The sequence below is a fragment of the Squalius cephalus genome (assembly GCF_949319135.1).
Source record: "Squalius cephalus genome assembly, chromosome: 15".
Classification (NCBI taxonomy): Eukaryota; Metazoa; Chordata; class Actinopteri; order Cypriniformes; family Leuciscidae; genus Squalius; species Squalius cephalus.
Window position 1 is genome coordinate 18,851,896 of NC_137136.1, and position 20,546 is coordinate 18,872,441.

General features: G+C 38.2%; 3 protein-coding genes across 8 annotated transcripts; 2 read left to right on the forward strand and 1 right to left on the reverse strand.

Moving 5' to 3' along the window:
* Positions 1–2,675: 2,675 nt before the first annotated feature.
* Positions 2,676–9,613, reverse strand: LOC307172688 (zinc-binding protein A33; the record flags this gene model as incomplete). Its single annotated transcript, XM_079895238.1, is given in 8 exon segments — positions 2,676–4,922; positions 5,865–5,980; positions 6,123–6,145; positions 6,466–6,699; positions 7,140–7,235; positions 7,498–7,569; positions 7,571–7,597; positions 9,602–9,613. Coding segments are annotated over 8 exon segments (1,143 nt in total). The 3' UTR covers positions 2,676–4,359.
* Positions 9,554–16,404, forward strand: ino80e (INO80 complex subunit E). 5 transcript variants are annotated; one of them, XM_079894756.1, is made up of 9 exons: positions 9,554–10,021; positions 10,107–10,177; positions 10,286–10,338; positions 10,412–10,484; positions 13,164–13,281; positions 13,642–13,756; positions 14,150–14,248; positions 14,444–14,652; positions 16,224–16,404. In XM_079894756.1, exons 3-8 carry the CDS (start codon positions 10,312–10,314, stop codon positions 14,648–14,650), a joined length of 639 nt encoding a protein of 212 aa, XP_079750882.1. In that variant the 5' UTR covers positions 9,554–10,021; positions 10,107–10,177; positions 10,286–10,311; the 3' UTR covers positions 14,651–14,652; positions 16,224–16,404. The 5 variants fall into 5 exon arrangements, with proteins under 5 accessions (XP_079750882.1, XP_079750879.1, XP_079750880.1 ...); XM_079894755.1 differs by lacking the exon at positions 13,642–13,756 and having other exon boundaries at positions 9,754–9,795; positions 9,935–10,021; XM_079894753.1 differs by lacking the exon at positions 13,642–13,756.
* A 250-nt stretch (positions 16,405–16,654) lies between these two features.
* Positions 16,655–20,051, forward strand: LOC307171990 (uncharacterized protein). 2 transcript variants are annotated; one of them, XM_079893969.1, is made up of 2 exons: positions 16,655–17,103; positions 18,485–20,051. In XM_079893969.1, exons 1-2 carry the CDS (start codon positions 16,807–16,809, stop codon positions 19,772–19,774), a joined length of 1,587 nt encoding a protein of 528 aa, XP_079750095.1. In that variant the 5' UTR covers positions 16,655–16,806; the 3' UTR covers positions 19,775–20,051. The 2 variants fall into 2 exon arrangements, with proteins under 2 accessions (XP_079750095.1, XP_079750096.1); XM_079893970.1 differs by having other exon boundaries at positions 18,488–20,051.
* The last annotated feature ends 495 nt before the right edge of the window (positions 20,052–20,546 follow it).

Below are 20,546 nucleotides of genomic sequence, written 5' to 3' on the forward strand. Positions count from 1 at the left end.
AGCTGATGTTAAATCGCAGTGAGTAGCGGATGGTAGCTAATATATGTATTAAGAACTTAAAGCATGGGCAGGTTTGACAGACTGGAGGTTTGTGGGTAGAATTTCTAACTGAAGATGATTACTACCTCACATTTAATCCTGACTAAACTACTAAACCACTAACTAAACAACATTGTAACGTATGTCGACATTTAAAAAAAGATGTAGTTATTTTGGCAAAGCACAAGGTTTGAAATACAATCAAAGGTTTACAAATCTCAATCGGATATTTGGCAATGCCTTTGAACCTCCAAAAATGGCCTTGTTTCTTCTCAGCCATCAACAGCTGTTTTAATATCAGTGAAAGGAAATGACACTTGAAGCCAATATAGTCCTAGTGTCACATCTCATAATGTAAATATCACAAACCCTAGATGTCATAACCCTATGTGCACTGTAGCATTCAAAATGATATATTCCATGACAAAGCAGACCAAACCGACCATTTTGTGACAAAAAAATGTATACACAGTAAGTAAATCTGACACAGAATAGATTATGAGCACATCTAAACCATGTTTTGAGATGTTAAAGCTGCACTCAGTAATTTTAGTTTGTTGCGCTAGCCGACAGTGTTCTTGAACTTACACTAACACCTGGTGGGTTGGAGGCAGAGTAATGGAAATTCAATAGTTTTAGGTTTAGGTTAATCAAGGCTGACTGCAAACAGAGCATTTCTACAGTGGTATTGGTACAGTGGTACTTAATTTATACAATAATTGAACGTGTCTGTTAATAGGTGGGCCTCTAAAATAAAATGAGTAGTAGGCCTTCTCTGCTAGTTATTTCAACATGGCAGCACCCATGAGGTGACCCACTCCATGTAAAATTAAACTTAAAACTACTATTCATTTTTTTAACAAGCCAATTTTAAATAAAATTACTGAGTCCACCTTAAAAGTTAACCTCCTCACTCTGTTTGGAGAGAGAAAGAGAGCCGGTATTGAAGAACATCTAAGCAATATAAAAATGTGCAGATACACACACAATGGTGTACACATGCATAATAATAACTTGCTGTCAATTGTGTATTGTGAGGTTCTGTAGTTTGCTCTACACACTTTCCATATTCTTTAGTTTTTCACAACCATTCACAGGCAGCCACAATGGTTTTTATCAGCTTTTATACAATGAAAATAGTGTAGCATAACTATCATGCTCCCATCAGCTAATGCCATTGGCTGTTAAACGTCACATACCCTTACATTCATCTCCAGCAAATGATGTCACAGTTAAGTGCATCCCGGTAATGCACATCACACAGGTTTCCAGGCAAAATCAATATTATTCTGGTCACTCACTGAATCATCACAGTGTCTTAAAGCAGAAGACCATACTTAAGATATCCGTTACCCTTCAGGACACTGCCACTGATAATAGTCTTGTATCATGACATGATTACTGTCTGTTTTTGTATTTTGTGTGTTGTGTGTTGATACTTGTGTTGTATGTATGGTATTTATGATGAGAGATTATAGATGTTATTCACAATTGGCAACATCAGGAGGCCTGTATGTGTTTGTACAAGTGCACGTGAGTATGTTTGTGTGTGTCAGTGTGTTAGCAACAATCTCCATTGGATAGTTGTCATTTCAACGCAATTAACAATGTCCCTTTTCTCCCCCGGCTGGCTGGTAATTGCTGTTCCTTTTTAAGTGGTATTAAATGCAGAAGCAATTTAAAGAAGAGCACAGTGCGAGATTTATATCAGAATGGACTCCATGATGTTTAGTGGGACCTGACTATATCTGTTCGGATATCAAGATAGCCATGTACTACAGGTCATTTTGATTTAATTGATGCTCAAGACTACGCCAACGGAATAGTAATTTAGTTTATATAGAGCTTTTCCCTTGCTCAAGGTGCTTTACAAAATACAGACACTAAAGTAACGATGCATTGTCATTGCAGTCTGTCATTGCATGCTGTAGTTACTCTCCCATAGTGTCTATCTGTGCTAGTGTGGTCATGCATATTTAGGAGGTAGTGTGTAGACGTCTAAAAGAAGTACTCTGATCTTCATGTATCGCATGGCTCTGCAGGTCTCTAATTGGACAATTCCATTGTGTAAAACATCCCGTCCATGGATGTCACTGAAACTGTTGCATTGTATGTTTCACCCTGTATCTTACCATTCCATTGGTTAGACCTGATTAGTCAATGACATTCTAAAGGGCATTAAAGGGGTTGTTCATTTGAAAAAGAAAATTCTCTGATTGTTTACCCGCCCTCATGCTAGTCTAAAGCTGTATGACTGGCTATCTTTCAAAATATTTTTTGTCCATACATTTTAAGTCTGTGGAGTCAAGAGTTGTTTTGGACCCCATTGACTTTCATAATATGGACAGAAATATTCTTCAAACTATCTTCTTTTGTGCCCCACAGAAGAAAGTCATACAGGTTTGGAATGACATGCAGGTGAGCAAAGTAAAGAACTTTCATTTTTGGATGAACTATGCCTTTAAGTAAATACCCAGAATTCAATGGCTGTGGAATCATCTCTCAAGAGTGAGGAGAATGAGTGGTGAGAATGTACAGAGCATGAGAAGTCCAAGTATCCTTGAGTGTTGTGCATTCTCCCAGTAAACTCAACGTGCAGTTGTGTCCCACAGGTGCATGAGAGGTTTCTGCCTCTCTTTTTCTCTCCTTATTCCACCTGAGTGATGCTCTACATTTTATCAGTTCCCGTTCTTTCTTTTTGCACAAACACAACACATAAACATTTTGTAAAGAAGAAATACTTCCTTTATTTCATGCCTACAAATAATAATAAATGATTTTAAAATGTTTCTCAGAGTCGTAGTGTTATTTTTCCTCTTATAAAGCACTGCACACAGCACTCTGATATGACTCTCCTGAGACTGCCAGACATTTGCAAAAAAAAAAAAAAAAAAGAGTAAGAAGAAGAAGGGCTTTCTGACTCTGTAGTCAGTCAATCACACTGAAAGTGTCTCTCTAGCTTTCTCTTCCCTTCTCCTTTGGCCTGTCACTATCAGGGTGCAGAGCAACCCCCCCCCCCCTTCTTTTTTCCTTTTCTGCCCCTCCAACAGCACATAGTTTCCAAAGTAGTTCCCGGGCATGGCTGAATGCAACAGACGGCTCTGGCTTATTAATAGACAGGTAATGGTAAACAGTTACTATTAATAGTCTGTCAACTGGCACAGAAATATAATTCCTTTTTTTATTATTTTTCCATTGCTTTCCATTTTATTGTGCCAGAAAATTGACTACATGCACAAAGATGATTTGCACACAGTTTGCATGATAACTTACACATCTTTTATTAATAAAGTGTATACAAATAATTTATTATTTTTTTTATTATTTACTCACCCTGATGAAATTCCATTCTCTAAACCAACTGTCATATGTAAAGTCACTGGAATGCTGGAGCCTTCTCAGCATCCTGGACCAAAGGCAGGGGAACACCCTAAACAGACATCCAGTCCATCACAGTGCTAACACACACATTCAAACTCACTCCTTTTACTGTCTCCATTTTACATAACCTGCCGGGAAACCCAGAATACCCAGAAGAAAGCTACAGCATCACAGGAAGAACATGCAAACTCCACACAGAAAGGCCTCCTGGCTTGGGACCTGAATCAGGGACCTTCGTGCTGTGAGGCAACAGTGCTACCCACTGAGTCACCCAAAATAAAACACTATTATATTGTATTCCCAGGCAGACTCCCATCCAAGTACTTAGCTCTAACCAAGCCAAACGCTGGTTAGCTTCTGAAATTAGATGCTCATGGTTATAGCCGTAATACATTGATACAGTTGTTCATTGTGACAGCAGCCTGTCAAGCTAAAAAAAAAAAGACAAAAAATCCTATAAATGTTGTCGATATGTCAGTGCCTCTCAAACCACATAAAGTGCCTATGATGCAGGCTGGATATCAATAAAAGCTCATTGGTTTTTGAGAATCTCCAACATCATGATGTCAAACCATATTTGCATTCCGTTTTGGAACAAGTAAATAATGACAGAATTACCAAGTGCAGTCATTCAATCCCATAATGCACCTCAATAACAAGTGTGCAACTGATGTACACTCAATGGCTAGCCACTACAGAATATTCATGCACTGTGAGCAAAAAATAATTCCTGCCTCTCAACAGAAAATTATTTTAATTTATTGTCCGAATTCACTCTCTCATGCCACTGTTTATTGTAACTTAAACAGTTTATCCAAACAAAACTACACAGCAAAACTTCTCTAGGTATACACACACTGTGTGGTGATAAGAATTCATCATTTCAAACTGTGTCAGCAGTAGGTGGAAAAACAAACATCTATCTCCTATGTCAAACCCTCAGAGTGATGGATGGAAGATGGAAAGAGGAGCGCAGTTCTTTCCTTCATCTGAGTCACATGGGTTGTAGAATGGATAGATCGGCAAAAGAACAGTCCCCATGTAGAAGGAGAAGAGTGGCGTCATGGTGACAGCGTTGTAGAAAGACACCTCCTTATTATCACAGTCCAGGAAGATGCCGATGCGGATGGGGAGGGCGTACAAGAGCACCTGTGTGGGCTTTGGGTGGGTGCAGGCCGTGATTGAGCCATTTTTCAGGCACAGCGTCCACAGTCCGTTTAACGTGGAGGAAGAGTCCATTTCCCCACGGTGCACGTCCTCTCTGGCCACCCCCACTCGCCAGGCGGTCTTGCCCTTCACCTCCACCTCCCAGTAATGACTGCCATAGGTGAAGCCTTCTGAGCCCATCACGCTATAGTAGTAGTGGAAGCGCTTCGGGTTCCTGTCTTCTGGGTTCTCCTTGGGCACCACCTTGTCCTCCCTGAAAATCACTGATGTCCTCTCAGCAGATAAGGTCAATAGGGGATGTGCCGTTTCAGGGTCAAAAGTCAACGTGGATATGTCTGTGTATGAAAACGAAATAGAGCATATTGAGAATTCAGTAATAGTAATCAGTGATATGTACAATAAAAGTATAATGTAACAAACATTTAATCTATTAGCCTAAAGAGGTGGTGTTTCTTTGTGAATGATTCAATGTTTTGAACACTTCCATGAACTGACTTTTTGTCCTTTTTGAAGCGTGTGAAGGCTTTCCAACTTTCAAATACTGACTATAGCATGAAATAGCTTTCGCGCATTTTAAAGGAGCATTTCATTGGATGAACCTACTAAACAAGTCAGTGATTTGAGTCTGAACAAGGCTTGAAGGAACACTCTGAAATTGCATACTTCCCTATAGGCTAAAAACAGCATGTGACAAGAGTAGCGTGTCCGAATTCACGTTACTCATAAAAGAGTAGGCAAATAATACACGAGTGACCTACTACATCTGATGAGATTCTGAAGTGTACATCTGTTGGACACTTTACAATCCCATGAGGCCACAGGAGAGGATCTGTGAAAGGCAGTATTGTGACACAACTGATGCTGGTAGGTCACATGACAGCGACAACATGGCGAATGTAGTATGCTCGGATCACATTCATACTACACACATTCATTTTATACAGAACTTACCTTTTTAGTGTTCGCAAAGTAACTACTTATTCAAAATAAGTGCCTACTCAGAGAGTATGTGATTTTGGACAATGTTTTAAAGGAATCACCTAAATAAATGATATCAATATCAATCATAACACAAAAACTCACCTGTCGCCACCTACTGGCGATGTAACCTGCACAAATAGTCACTAAAGTAATAGTTTTTCAAAAGGTTCGATTCACTGGGATGAATCAAAATTCCCACCACTTTAATGAGATGTTTAGCTCTTAAGTAAAGGATATTAAATATTTTTATTTAGTATGGGTAATAAAATAATGTAATAGTATTAAATATTTAGTACTTGGGTAAAGTGCTGTTTTCATGTGTTTCCAGATCCGGTACTGTATGGGCCCCACAAACTGACCAGAGAGGATTTCGCTGTCTATTGGGGTAGGTCGAATGAAATTCACCTCACATCTAATAAATATAAGGACAGATAAACAAGAAAGAAGGTAGATGATGACCAGTTTGAAAAAATGAGAAAACTAACAACAATAAATATGATAATATGTTATTTAGAGACCAAGAGAGAGAAAATAGAAATAGAAAAGACACTTGCCTTTTCAGAAGCTCTTTGATTTCCTAAATGGATAAAAAATATAGTGCTTAGAGTATGAACCTGCAGATTCAAAGCCATGTTTCACTGCCTGAATACAGCAGTCAGCACTTCAGATTCCTCACTCTTTCAATCATGTGATTGTTTAGGCACTCTATCTGAACAGTGTCAAATGGCATCTAGCATGTTCTGTGGGTGTCTATTGCACTGCATGAACTAACTATGGAAGTAAATATGTGATGTGGTAAATGTAGATGATGTCAAAACACCAAACTACTTAAAGCTTAAAGATAAAGTCTTTCGCTGCTTAGGCTGTCAGTTCATACAATTTAAAATGGAAATCCACCTTCAGAAGTTTGGGACTGTCATCTTCCCGCAGTTTGCAATTCAGTGTCTCGATGGCTTTCTCTAGATCTCTACCCTGCATGGCAATCTTTTTCTCTCTCTCTTTTAAGATCTTCACTCGTCTCTCCCTTTCCTTCTTCAGTCGTTCCAGGTCCGTCTCCTCCTCCTCATCTAGGAAACGATGGAGGTTTTGGAACTCTGCTCGGATTTCACGCTCTATCTCTTCAAATCTGTTCTGTGAGGGAGAGTAAATGAGAGACATTAATGACTTAATGAGAAACAGAGAGGAAGAGAGACTAATAACTTAACTCTGGAGAAATGAGCAGGCTGACATTAGCTTAATGAAGTTAGTACTCTACCAGAAATTGTCAAATTTTCAAAATGGGGTCCTGGTACCCCCATGCTTGCAGAAAGATGCTGTGGGTCTTATAATATAAGGTTATAATATATTTACAGTATTTTTACAGTGTAAACAGATCTTTATACATGAGAATATCTAACTTCTACATATTTTTGGAAGAGGTGAGTATATATTATGATAATGATTTTCTCACAGGCCTACGTAATTATTTTTGTGAGTTATCTTTCCATGTGAGTCAGTCAGTGTATTCTAGGAAAGACTATTAATACTCATTCAGTCACACGTACATATTACAAAAGTAAATCAATCTGTACCTCGACCTCCAGTGCGTCCACAAAGGCGTCTTTCTCAGCTTCATAACATTCATCAATTTCATGTTTAATTTTTTTAATCGCCTGAATAAGCTTCTCCTGAAACACAAACACACAGCGCAAACACGAAGCCACTTTGTAGTGTAACAAGCTCACTCAGTAAATACACTAATTAGATTGATACAGTTTATGCATTAACCCTAAACGTAATCTACTTCTTCAAAAACTCATTTTCTATTTATTCTTCTCAGAAAGTCCAAAATAACAGGTTTAAGCTGTTGTCCCACTTGGAATCCAAAAAACAATCCACACTGTGTATTTCACCTTGGTATGACATATGAAGGTGAGATTTTATTCTTACCTTTTGGGCGCCAAGGAGGGAGTTGTTAAAGTTGTTGTTTGTGTCCTTCATGTGATTTGTGTGCATTCCAGTTTTCCTTGTCAGAACAAAGCAGACAGAGCTTTGGGATCTCATACGTGAGAGAGAGAAGGGTTAAATCAAACTGAGTGTGTGTATTAGTTTTTAGAGAGAGAGAGATAGAGAGAGAGAGAGAGAGAGAGAGAGAGAGAGAGAGAGAGAGAGAGGAAGGACAAAAGCAATATGAGGGTAATATATCAAAGGAGGGCCACAGACTGATTGGTCAGAGACTGGATGTGACCAGCACATGACCAAATTAAATTTGCACGGAACGATTTAAGTTAAAAATAAGTGCAGTATAATATCTTTAATGGCTTGAGACATAATTTGACTTCACATAATAGAATATCAACTCAGGAGAAGAAAAGCAGAGGGAGGTATTGTGGGGTCCACAGCTGTCTCGCTGCACAGCATGAGCAATTTATGGAAGTGAGGGAAGAGATTTTCTATTTCGGTCTGCAACAAGAGCCAACGTCAGAGAACAGAGGCAGACTATTACAGGCAGCAACACAGAGAGAAGGGCTATAGGGGGGCTGATGTTTCATGCTATAAGGGGTCTGACACAAGGATTTTGTCTGTGTGTGTATGCACAAATGATATATAATATGCAGACAAAGTGAGTGTGTGCCTGTGTTGTCTGTGCAAACAGAGGAATATTATGTTTCATAAAGAGCAGTCTGTCTGACAAAGATTTTTCAAATATTTCTGTGAAATAGTTGAGGGCTGAACGACAATGACAGTGGTGAACGTCATCCCCCCCTCCTCTCTCTCTCTCTCTCTCTCTCTCTCTCTCTCTCTGTGTGTGTGTGCGCGCGTGTGAACACTGCTCAACCAAGGCAATGTATTATTCATAGACCCGTCCTGAGTGTGTGACTGCTGAGATTAAGATGCAGACTCAGTAAAAGGGAAGAGTGCAATCATTTTAAATGCACGGTCTACATAAGACTCTTCAAAATGATCAAATTACATATCAATTACACAGGCTTTTTAGAACTTAATGATAATGAGCAGTGGCTCTCAGATTATTTTGAGACCAATAGCCTGAAGAGATTCCCTCGTGGTACTTCTACTGCAATGATGACAAAGCTGTTTGTTGTCATACATTTTTATTGGGCTAACAGAAACTAGTAGTGTCAAAAGCTTAAATTGAATACAATTCTGAATTTTTTTACATTATTAATTTATTTCAGAATTAATAGTATGCTTTGCCATTTTATAAAAAAAAAAATCAATGTAGATTTTTTAAAAGAGCGATAAAGTAACTATGTTCTTCAATAAAATCAATATTATTGGGAAAGAAAAAAAGGAAGTGATGTCAGTTACCTCTTGATTATTATCGCATTTTACCGTTTTATTTTACGTTAAATGATTATATTACAACTTATTTTGAATCATTTTTGGATGCATAATGAGTCCCCCTAGTGGACACCAACAAAATTAGTTACATTTGTTTTAATTAAATTTAGTGCATGCAATTAATTCATTTTAATGCGTTTATTTTGAATTATATTATATTATATTATATTATATTATATTATATTATATTATATTATATTATATTATATTATTGCGTTATGTTATTATATTAAATTATATTATTATATCATATTGTGTTATATTATATTATATTATATTATATTATATTATATTATATTATATTATATTATATTATATTCCTCGAGAAATGGCATTGATACTTATACGAACTTTAAAAGTTCCGCTCCGCGTCGTGCCTAACAACGCCCCTTAGCTGTTCTAAATCCACTGTAAAACACTGCTTCGCGGGGCTTTTACTTCTTATACTGTCTATGGGCTTATATTATATTATATTATATTATATTATATTATATTATATTATATTATATTATATTATATTATATTATATTATATTATATTACATTATATTCCTCGAGAAATGGCATTAATACTTATGCGAACTTTAAAAAGTCAGCATTTGTTTAGAGATTTGCCTGCTTTACCCATTTCCTGTACGTATGACGTTGAAAGCGGAAGTAAACAAAGAGCACGTCGCAGTTCAGCACTGTACGTTACCTGACATGCGAGATATTGGTGTTTATTGTTAAATGTCTTGTAATTTTGTTTGGCATAATAGATTATCACATTGTCGTTGTCTTCATCGGTACTTGTTTTTTAGACTCGACAAATAAATATTTTGTTAACGTTAATTCTTTATCTTGTTGGTTGGTTATGTAGCGGTAGCGTGGCTAACAGAGGAGGAAAGTTAGTAGTTTCTTTAAATCTTTTTGAGTCTCTTAAATCTTTCTGGATAAACATAGACATTAACATTTGGACAGTCTCGGTCTCGAATCAATATAAAGTAGCAAAGCCATTTGAAAACGACGGTATATCTCAATTGAAGTATAAAATGAACGGACAAGCTGAAGTAGAAGTGGATTACAAGAGAAAATACAAAAATCTCAAACGCAAGTTGAAGTTTATAGTATATGTGAGTATCGTTTTCTTCCGTGTTCGATTTTTTATTTGTCGTTTTAAAATGCTTCTTAATCCTCTGTATTCATTTCTCTGTTCAGGAGCAAGAGTGTTTTCAGGAGGAGCTGAGAAGAGCTCAGAGGAAACTATTAAAAGTTTCAAGAGACAAAAGGTAGTAGAACCCCTAGTCTTCTTATTTAAGTTTTCAAATGCTTCACATTTGCTTCTCCCACAGATGCATGATGCACCTAATAATTATTGAACGCTTTTGTTTTGTCAGTTTTCTGTTGGACAGACTGTTGCAGTATGAAAGAGTGGATGAAGAGTCTTCTGGTAGGTCTCTAAAGAAAATGACCTCTAGGAAACTTCCAGGGATTCTGTGTGCTGAGAGTGTTTTTGTTTTCAGACTCTGACGCTACAGTCTCCTCGGACAGCGATGGAGAGGGAGCCAGAGAGAGAGACAGGGATGCAGGGAAAAAGTGAGTCTACAGCAAGTGGATTTTTGTTTGGATTTGACAGATGTAAAACATTAGAAATGTAGCTGGTAAAGTTTAACACTCTCTTTTTTTTACCTTAAATAAAATGTGTACAATTCAGTGTACAATTATTCTTTTGTTTTTAAGAAATTCATGCTTTTATTTAACAAGGATGCAATTGAATAATTGATCAATACTCGCTGCTCTTATGAATTTTTTTTATTAATCAAATAATTCAGGGGGGAAAAAATCTTGATTTCCCCATAAACATTAATCAGCACAGCTGTTTTCAACATTGATAATAATAAGAAATGATTCTTGAGCATCAAATCATCATATTAGAATGATTTCTGAAGGATTATGTGACACTGAAGACTGGAGTTATGATGTTGAAAATACAGCTACTTTGCCATCACAGGAATAAATAACATTTGAAAATATATTAAAATAGGAAACATTTTAAATTGTAATAGTATTTCACCATATTACAGTTTTACTGTATTTTTGGTCAAATAAATGCAGCCTTGGTGATCATAAGAAACATTTTTAACGCAAAGTGCGCAAAACTAGTATAGATACCCTTTATGGGTTGTTGACATTTTATGGATGTAAACCTCTAGAATTTTTCAACAGTCAGAATTGCATGAGCAGCACGTTGCATTTGTAGTGCAAACACTGTCTGTTGCACTGTAACCTTTCAATTATCCATTGAGCTTAAACAAGAGGTTTAAAATCGCCAGTTACATGCTGCTTAAAGGGGTGGTTCAGGATTTTGGACATCGGACCTCATTTCCAAGTTAGCCTGGGTGTTATTTATCAGTGGAGACAGTTTTCAAAAATTTTCACCCAGTCCTCCCAGTTGCATAGTTCGCTGGTGCTAGGCTAGCGCGAGTCAACGGTAACTGCTAGCCTGCCATTAAAACAGTTTTACCCACTCCACAGTACACCAAAAGCAAATAAATTATAACGCCAGACTATCGATGTAAATGTCTGTTGAGAGAATAATGTTAGAAATCAAACTACTCTTGCATCTCAATGATCGCATTACATTTACAGGAACTAGTTTCTCAGCAGCGGCGGAATTTTACTTTGCTCCGGTTAGTACTGCGTTGAAAAGTAAACACAGAACAGAAGCGGACTACAGTCGGGACTTCTAGCTAGCTAGTAGTAGTCTCGGTTGCCTTGGTAACTTAAAGGGTTAGTTCACCCAAAAATGAAAATTTTGTCAGTAATTACTCACCCTCATGTTGTTCCAACCGCGTAAGACCTTCGTTCATCTTCGGAACACAAATTAAGATATTTTTGATTAAATCTGAGAGCTGGATCACTTCTCCATAGGCTGCTAGGTGACCGAAACTTGCTGGCCCAGAAAAGTTATTAAAGAGATCGTTAATATAGTCCAAGTGACTCCAGTGGCTCAATCTTAAGTATATCAAGCGACGAGAATACTTTTCGTGCGCAAAAACAAACAAAAATAACGACTTTATTCCACTATTCATTTCCTTCTCTCTGGGCCTCGTAGTGTTTTTGCGCAGCGCGTCTGTGTTGCACGTCATCACGCATCACACACATGACCAGCTTCGGCCAATTGTGAGCCTACGTGGTGACGTGTAACACAGACGCGCAGCGCAAAAACACTACGTGAACCAACTAGAGGCCCAGAGAGAAGGAAATGAATAGTGGAATAAAGTCGTTATTTTTCTTTGTTTTTGCGCACAAAAAGTATTCTCGTCGCTTGATATACTTAAGATTGAGCCACTGTAGTCACTTGGACTATATTAACGATCTCTTTAATAACTTTTCTGGGCCAGCAAGTTTCGGTCACCTAGCAGCCTATGGAGAAGTGATCCAGCTCTCAGATTTAATCAAAAATATCTTAATTTATGTTCCGAAGATGAACGAAGGTCTTACGGGGTTGGAACAACATGAGGGTGAGTAATTACTGACAGAATTTTCATTTTTGGGTGAACTAACCCTTTAATATCACTCCGCCGCTGCTGTAGACTGTGCTAATAAATACAGGGAACAAAGTATAACTATTGCAATGCGATGAAAGGGTAGTTTGATTTCTAACATTATTCTCTCAACAGACATTTACATCGATAGTCTGGCGTTATAATTTATTTGCTTTTGGTGTACTGTGGAGTGGGTAAAACTGTTTTAATGGCAGGCTAGCAGTTACCGTTGACTCGCGCTAGCCTAGCAGCGGCGAACTATGCAACTGGGAGGACTGGGTGAAATTTTTTGAAAACTGTCTCCACTGATAAATAACACCCAGGCTAACTTGGAAATGAGGTCCAATGTCCAAAATCCTGAACCACCCATTTAAAGGAAATAACCATCCGATAGGAAAAGACTTGTAAAAACACATGAATGTACTGTATATGCACATCTATAGTAACTCATATGCAGTGATAGACAATTTGCTTTTGAATAGCTTTGAATAAATATAATTTGAAAAATGATAAATCTACTAAATGAAAAAATGGAAATTAAAATGAGTTAAATTCATGGGCATGATTAAAGTATGGCAACTTTCATTTATTTTTTGTGCCATTCCTGATTTTATCAAGCTAACATGTGCTATGCATATGCCACTTCTGCTGTTGCATATGTTTTAATCTTTTTACAGTAGCTCTGTGTCTTCAATAATTTTTTTTATTTTTTTTTAAAAAAATTCAGGAGGAGAAGTCCTGGAGTTCCTCCCGTCCCGTCGTCCTCATCTCCTCATCTCTCTCTTCTGTCCCGCTCTGGTGCGGTTCCTCTCCAGTCATCTGCTCCGGCACAGTACCTCAACACTGTGAGTACATCACACCTCCATGAGCACTCCACAGGCCTCATACATACTGCACTCATGCTTTTCAGTTACTCACATTAGCTATGTTTCCATCGAAAGTTGCCAATTTAACTACTGCTCAAAATCGGGATATCAAATGAAACATTTGCAAATAAAGTACTGTTTCAATCCATCACTTCCTGGGAAATTGATGCAAAATATCTGTAATAAAAATGAAAGTGGCTGCAATCAGGAAACCCACTGTGGTTGTTACTTGCGCACAGATGAAACGGGTTAAATGCTGTCATGTTATCTTGCATTCAGATGCCTTGCAATAATGTGAGAGTTCTGGGAGGTAATTATACCCAACCTTTTTGATGACAGACTTTGGCTCAGGCATTTCAGACTGACCAAAACAACATTTGAGATGGTGCGCATTGAAATTTGTCTGCTGGTTAGTCCAGTTATCCAATCACATCCTCTGTTGAGGCAAAGTCACGTGAGTTTTTTGTTGCACATCAAGTAATTTATACCTTAATGTTTTTTATGCGCATGTAGTTTATGCGCATGTCTTCTTAATGGATAAAACAATTATCCACCTCAGTTGAGCGCAAAAGTTTTAAAATGTATGCACATCTTGGATTTTCCATCCAGTGTTAAAAAATGTTTTACATAAAAATAGGTGGATGGAAACTAGGCTAGTGTTTTACATTCTGTTTTTGTCACCTGTTAATTTGTCATTTTATTCATTTTTTTCTCTCTTTTTGTCTTTTATCACCTCACCTGGTTTATGTGGACTTCACGCACATCTCTCTGGGCACTCTGGGTGTGTGTGTGGGAATGAATCTTATTCTTTGGTGCCGTGTGTGTGTGTGTGATTGTGGGTGAGCAGTTACCCTTCCCTCCTGAGTATTTGGCTCCCTCTGCTGAGCGTGTGAAGAAAGAGAGAAAAACAAAACTGGCCAAACACAGGAAAGACGGTTCAGGGAAGGTGAGAGAGGGACAGAGAGTTTGATGCTGGAAACACAGTGGCCTAGATTCATGTGGCCATTATTGTTACACTCTTTGTCACATCTTTTAATAATCTTGCATTTACAGTAACACATTTCTCTTCATGCATTTTAGTTACATGTTTCTGATATGCAGTATAATAACAAAAATGTCTCTGCTCCTCCCTCTCATTCAGGTGGTCGGCCACGTCACGTCCAGTTACCCTGCAGGCAGTGGTGCAGCTGGGGGTGCGAGTGGGCCGTTCAGCTGGGTCCCACAGCAGATGCTGAGTGAGGATGCAGCCGATGAAGAGGGAGAAAGCGACGGAGATAGTGACCAAGGAGAGGAGGAGAGAGGAGAGGGTGATGAGGCAGAGCTGGTCATTGATATACCCAATGAGTGAAGGTAATAGAAAAATACAGGCCTCTGTGAGCATTTAGCTGCAGATACAACTACTGAAAAATCTTTTCATCATTATGGATATTATATATTATTAAATCCAGCTTAAACTGACTTTTTGTCAGGCAGTATCATGCTGAATTACCCGCTGACAAGATCTTGCAACACATTTAATCCAAAACCAAGTTGCTTTTACTGGGCTCTACAATAAGAATGGCATGATAATGTTATCTAGTTGGCTAACATACACTACTGTTTAAAAGTTAGGGTTGATAATATTTTGTAATGTTTTTAAAAGAAGTCTGGCCAAGGCTGCATTTATTTGATAAAAAAATATAAATAATAGTGTGTAATATTATTGCAATATAAAATAACTGTTTTCTATTTTAATATATACATGTAGTTTATTCCGGTGATGGCAAAGCTGAACCAGTCTTCAGTGTCACATGATCCTTCAGAAATCATTCTAATATGATGATTTGTTGCTCAAGAAACATTGCTTATTATGTTGAAAACAGTTTTGCTGCTGCTTAATATATCTGTGGAAACCATAATTCATTTTTTAGGAGTCTTTAATGAATAAATAGTTTTAACTATCTATCTACTCTTTAAGTTTTAACGATAAACAGCATTTAGTTGCAATGTAAATCCTTTGTAACAATGTAAAAGTCTTTACTGTCACTTTTGATCAAATGAATGCATCATAAAATAAAACAATTTTACTTACCCTAAACATATGGACAATAGTGTATATGTGGTTTTGGTAATTTGCAAAATTGGCTTGAAAGTTTTGGTATGAATGTGTTGAAAACTACAAATGTTTTGCTTCATATGCCATCGCTTTCCAGCAAAATTGTGTTTATGGATTTATGGAGTTACATTATAACAGTAAAATTTCTGTTTTCATTTTTAATTGAAAATATAAATATTTTTAGCAAATGCATTGCTAAAATTAATAATTGATCAATTTTTTGTGGTGGGGCCAATGAAGATGTTGGCAGGACAACCAGAAAACTTGTTCTGCAGGTCTTATATTGTTAGAGATCATTCAGATCTTTCCAGATTGATAGGTACTCTATTTATCCCATGTGGGAAATTGGAGATTGACCAAGTTACCAGGATTTTGTGATGCGTCATTAAGAAATCTGGATCTGTGTTGTTAATGTTGGCATTTGGTTGTGTAACAGATTGAGTTACCAAAAAACCCCTGACTCATCTTGGATACTGGATAGGCTCATTCTTTTAAGACTGCTGAGCTGCAATACATTACCTGTAAGCATGCAGTAAATTTAGAGTTGTGCGACAGAATTTAGACAATAAGGGAGGGAAAGAGAGTGAGCAGAACAAAGAGAGGAAAAACACACTGAGATTGAGAGAGCCACACCCATTTTACCCAGGAGCACATCAACACAAGTCCAGGCAAGTTGCTATGGGATTATTAACCATGCACACACACCAGCTGAACATGAACTAGACACGACAGTATCTCTAACAGTTTATTAACACAATTCTTTATTATTTTAATGAAAGATATTAAATGAAAGCAATTAAATTCTCGTTTTTTTGTCTTCACACAGGTGCCAAAGGAAACTGCAAGCAAAATATTTGTTTTTATGTTGTTGTTGTTTTTATTAAATATTTAAAATCTGTTTTCCTGTTTCTGTCTACTTTCTTTATGCTGTTTTTGAGTCAGTACACCAGCACCTGTTTTTATACACCACCTCTGAGTTATTAAATGAAATTCCAAATTTATGACTGAACATTTTTCCTGTTTGTTTTTTCTGTCAGAACGTTCTTTTGGCCATAAAAAAAGAATTCAGGTACAAAAATGGCATGTTTGCTTGTGGGGATGTTGGGGAATGCTGACACACAGGTAGTCATTAAGGCGTGTGAGAGGTGTGTGTACTGGTTTGTGTGCATTATAGTAATACTAAGATGAGGTGCAGTCAGAAAGAGTGATTTTGAAAGGGAGGGATGGATGAAGGAGAGTGAGTGTGAAAGGGGGAGGGATGAAGAAGGTTAGATTGTGCCCAGACTCATTCTGCATTGCTGAAGAGAGAGAGAGAGAGAGAGAGAGTCTAGCAGGATCTTGTTTTGTATAGCTGCTAGTTCAGCACTGTTAGCTGCAGTCTCTGCTTCGCTGTACCAAGGGTTTTGGCCATGCTGTTTGCGCTGCCCAGACTCGCTGTGTTTATCTCTGCAGTGCTGTTCAATGATGTTGTAGTCTGGGCAAGTACACACACGGAGCTTGATCCAGGGTTTCTCCAGTGTCAAGAGTGTTTTTTCAGAGGCACACCTCCACAATCACTGTCTGAGCTGGGTTTGGAGCAGAGGTGTCACAGACATCTGACCGGACGGCCTTTTGCATCGCTCTATAACACCAATTGCCAGACCACCGTCTATACAGCCCTTCACCTCGGCCTGAATAATGGATGGGGCAGAGGAGTGCACAGCACGGTGAGACTGTGTTTCTTTTCCTTAGTCACTGTATTGGAGCTCTGTGTAGACTTGAGCATGCTTATCTTCTAAAAAGGCATTGCTGAATAGTAGTGAAGGCTGTTATTATCTCACAGACACAGTTTTTGTACTAAATGAGTGTAAGCACAGGTTATAGATTTCTTGAGGTTTTGACCAGAGTCTTGCTAAACGCCGTTCATTACGGTTTCTGCTGACATGCAAATGTACAAGGTTGTCAAGTCAAGTGGAAAAAAAAACATTTTACCAATTCAAGGATCATATTAGTAAGGTCAATATGAAAATAAGAAACACAATTCTTATTTTTGTCCTTTCTCTAAATTTATTCAACACTTTAAAAATGCATTTCATACACTCAGTGACTTGAATACACCTCTTCTATGATGAGCATGTTTTTAATGTGTGTATTAAAAGTAGTTTTTGCTACTTTAGATTTTTCTCTTTAATATACATCATTATAGAAGAGTATACAAGGCACTTTGTGAATGAATGTATTTTTATACCTAAATATACACATTCACAAAATATATTTATAATATAAAACTTATCAAAATTGCTTCATTTGAAAAACATCTGCAAAATCATTAATGTGGTGTGACCAACATGCAGAAAACAAACAGGAAGTGATGTCATAGAGGGATTCCTGCTGACTTTGCGTGTCAAGGCCAATAAGTCTCTTAAAATATCAGCTAATGGGACTTTTTTTATGATAAAGCAGCGTTAATTACGGCTGTAAAATGTTTTGCAACTCACCAAACTCCTAATGACATGCATGAATACTTCACAAAACCAGCATCAATAAAAGACCATGCAGACCAATCAGCAATGCAAGACCAGTGCAATAGAGTTCTACAGTCTACAGTAAAATGAAGGTAAACTACAATGTAAAGTATCCCTAGACAGTCTGGTTGCGTTTAATTAATGGGGCTATTCATGAAAGTGACTCAGAACAGGTTGTTTCGTTCAGTCACACCTCAAAACAAACATCTCATTCCTCCCTGTCAACCACGAATCTCCCAAATTTCAAACTCTTGGTGGTAAAATTCTGTCGTTACTTACCTTGCCTTTCTTCTGCGGAACACAAAGAGAAGAAATTTTGAAAAATGTTTTTGTTTTGTTTTGCCTATACAATGAAGTTCAGTGGGGTCCAACGGTGTTTGGACCCCACTATTCTTCAAAATATCTTCTCATATGTTCTGCAGAAGAAAATACAGGTTTGAAATGACATTAAGGTGAGTACTGTAAATGATGTAAATCATGGTTGTGCTGTTTTGTCCATTTATAGTGTGGAGAAATACATTGTATACTTTTGCAATTAAACAAGTAATTAATTACATTATACCTGTCTCTCTCAACACATCAGCAGGATGCCAAAGAAGAAATCAATGACGATTCCCATGTGGCCATCCCAGCTCTTTACAGAGGAATCACCAACATGAACCCATCTCCCTCAAACTCCCCTCTCCTGAAATGGGATGCTCTGACAGCACAGCTGACACAGAGCTCTGTCATACCGATGTGTTCAGAGATGAGCGGGGAAATTTATGTGCAGATTGGTGTGGGCGGGTTTAATGAGTGTGGGGGGAAACTATTGTGGTCAGCAGTGTGCTGTGCTGCTTCAGATGGAGATGGTAGTTTCAGTGTTGGGCTAGTGAAGGAGGATGATGTGAGAGTGCTCAGCATTGAGGAGTTAGAGGAGCTGATAGGAGTTACAAGCCTATTTTCAGGAGGTTGTGGTAAAATGGGACATCAGAGAGAAGAAGGACTGACGTCACTCTTGGAAAAGCAACTGAATGACATCAAAACACCCAACTCTGATGCACAAAGTGAAGAACACATTGGCGTACATAACACTCAGGAAGCAGGAACACCAAAATTAGAAAACGAGGACGTGACAGAGCATGTGAATGGCGAAGCCCCAAGCTACACATCTTCCTTTAGCTCAGACATGGACGTTGAGGAGAGCACCAATGAGACAGAGAGCTCAGAGTCTGCTCTCCTCTACATTTTGTCTTCCACCATCTCTCTCCTTTATGCCCCTTTTTCTCCGATCGTAAACCAGGTCACTAACTTTCCCTTCCAGCTCGCCTACGTTCTTCAGGAAGATCTGGCCGTTCTGGCCTCGGTGCCTGTCGACAGCTACACTTTGGTCAACAACTTGGGCTCAGGAGTGTCTTCTGGGGTTTCATGCATTTTTAGCACCTTGTATCAGGCAGGAGAAACAAGCGTGTGCACGGTTTACTCTTGCCTCAGTCCATTAGCCAGCTGCCTGGTCCTGGCATTCCAGGATGGATTCACAGGGACGGGCACTCTGGCGTCGGATGCCTTAGGGATCATGACGGGAACGGTGGGGAATGGGTTTAGTATCATCAGGATGGTTCTTGGGTCAGTTGGGGATCAGATGGTAGATTACCTGTGTACCGTATGCTCTGAAATGGGCTACCAGGTGTCAACAGTAGGTAGTGGGATTGGAAGACTCACCTGGAGAAGTGGAAGAGGGGTGGGTCACCTGCTAAACATCGCTGCGTCCCTCGTAGGTGGAGTGGTGGAGAATACAATAACCAATGTCCAGGAAGCTTTCGGAGGGAGCTCAGGGGAATCATCCGAATCGCAAATGCCTGAATTGCTGACATCTGAAGTGGTTGGTGAATAGATTTAAAAGTGTGTTTATGCCTGTGTTAGAAACCTTATTTGCGTATTGCACTACAAATCAACAGTTCCCACCCACTTTTTCAGCAGCGTTGGTTCTGGAAGTATTTTTCCCATTCATTTTTTTTCAATTGGGATTTGTAAAAAGCAAAGCAAACGAGGTAAATCATAACATAGCAAAATTTGATTTAAAGCAAAAGTATTTGATAATCAAACAAAAACACAACTTTACGGCTTTAATGAGAGAACTACAATCCAATTGCATTGCGACATAATTGATTAAACTATATATATATATATATATATATATATATATATATATATATGAGAGAGAGAGAGAGAGAGAGAGAGAGAGAGAGAGATTAAGAGTTTTTTGCTTGACAATTTGCTTGTTTCGATTCTCTGATTGGTGGAGATTTCTGTGCAGAATCATGGGTAACGTAGTTTTTAACTCAAATTCAGAGTCTTTAAAGAATAAGTTGAAATAATGCTGACCAAAGGCTTTTACACAAAAAAACCCCCAAACATCTATAGCTCACAGTAGATCTGTCATATTGTTAAAAAATCAATTCCCTGGTGAAATTGAATGGGATTTTTACTGCCAGAACCCAACTGTCACACTATATAGTCGCTTGTGGACTGGACAATGAATATTGACCATGGCATGTGGATTTAAATCATGAAACCTCTATGTGTCTGTCTGCCGTAAAAGGAGGAAACGAAAGGTACACTGCAGGGTGATTTGAACCCAAGGTGCTGAGCAATGTTTATTAAGT

Bases quoted from the DNA above. Each gene is read 5' to 3' on its own strand.
- ino80e (XM_079894753.1), top strand. From the start codon at position 9,941: ATGAACGGACAAGCTGAAGTAGAAGTGGATTACAAGAGAAAATACAAA. The intron at 13,282-14,149 runs GTGAGTACATCA...GTGGGTGAGCAG, and splicing joins CGGCACAGTACCTCAACACT to TTACCCTTCCCTCCTGAGTA. The intron at 14,249-14,443 runs GTGAGAGAGGGA...CCTCTCATTCAG, and splicing joins GGAAAGACGGTTCAGGGAAG to GTGGTCGGCCACGTCACGTC.
- LOC307171990 (XM_079893969.1), top strand. From the start codon at position 16,807: ATGCTGTTTGCGCTGCCCAGACTCGCTGTGTTTATCTCTGCAGTGCTG. The intron at 17,104-18,484 runs GTGAGACTGTGT...TCAACACATCAG, and splicing joins GCAGAGGAGTGCACAGCACG to CAGGATGCCAAAGAAGAAAT.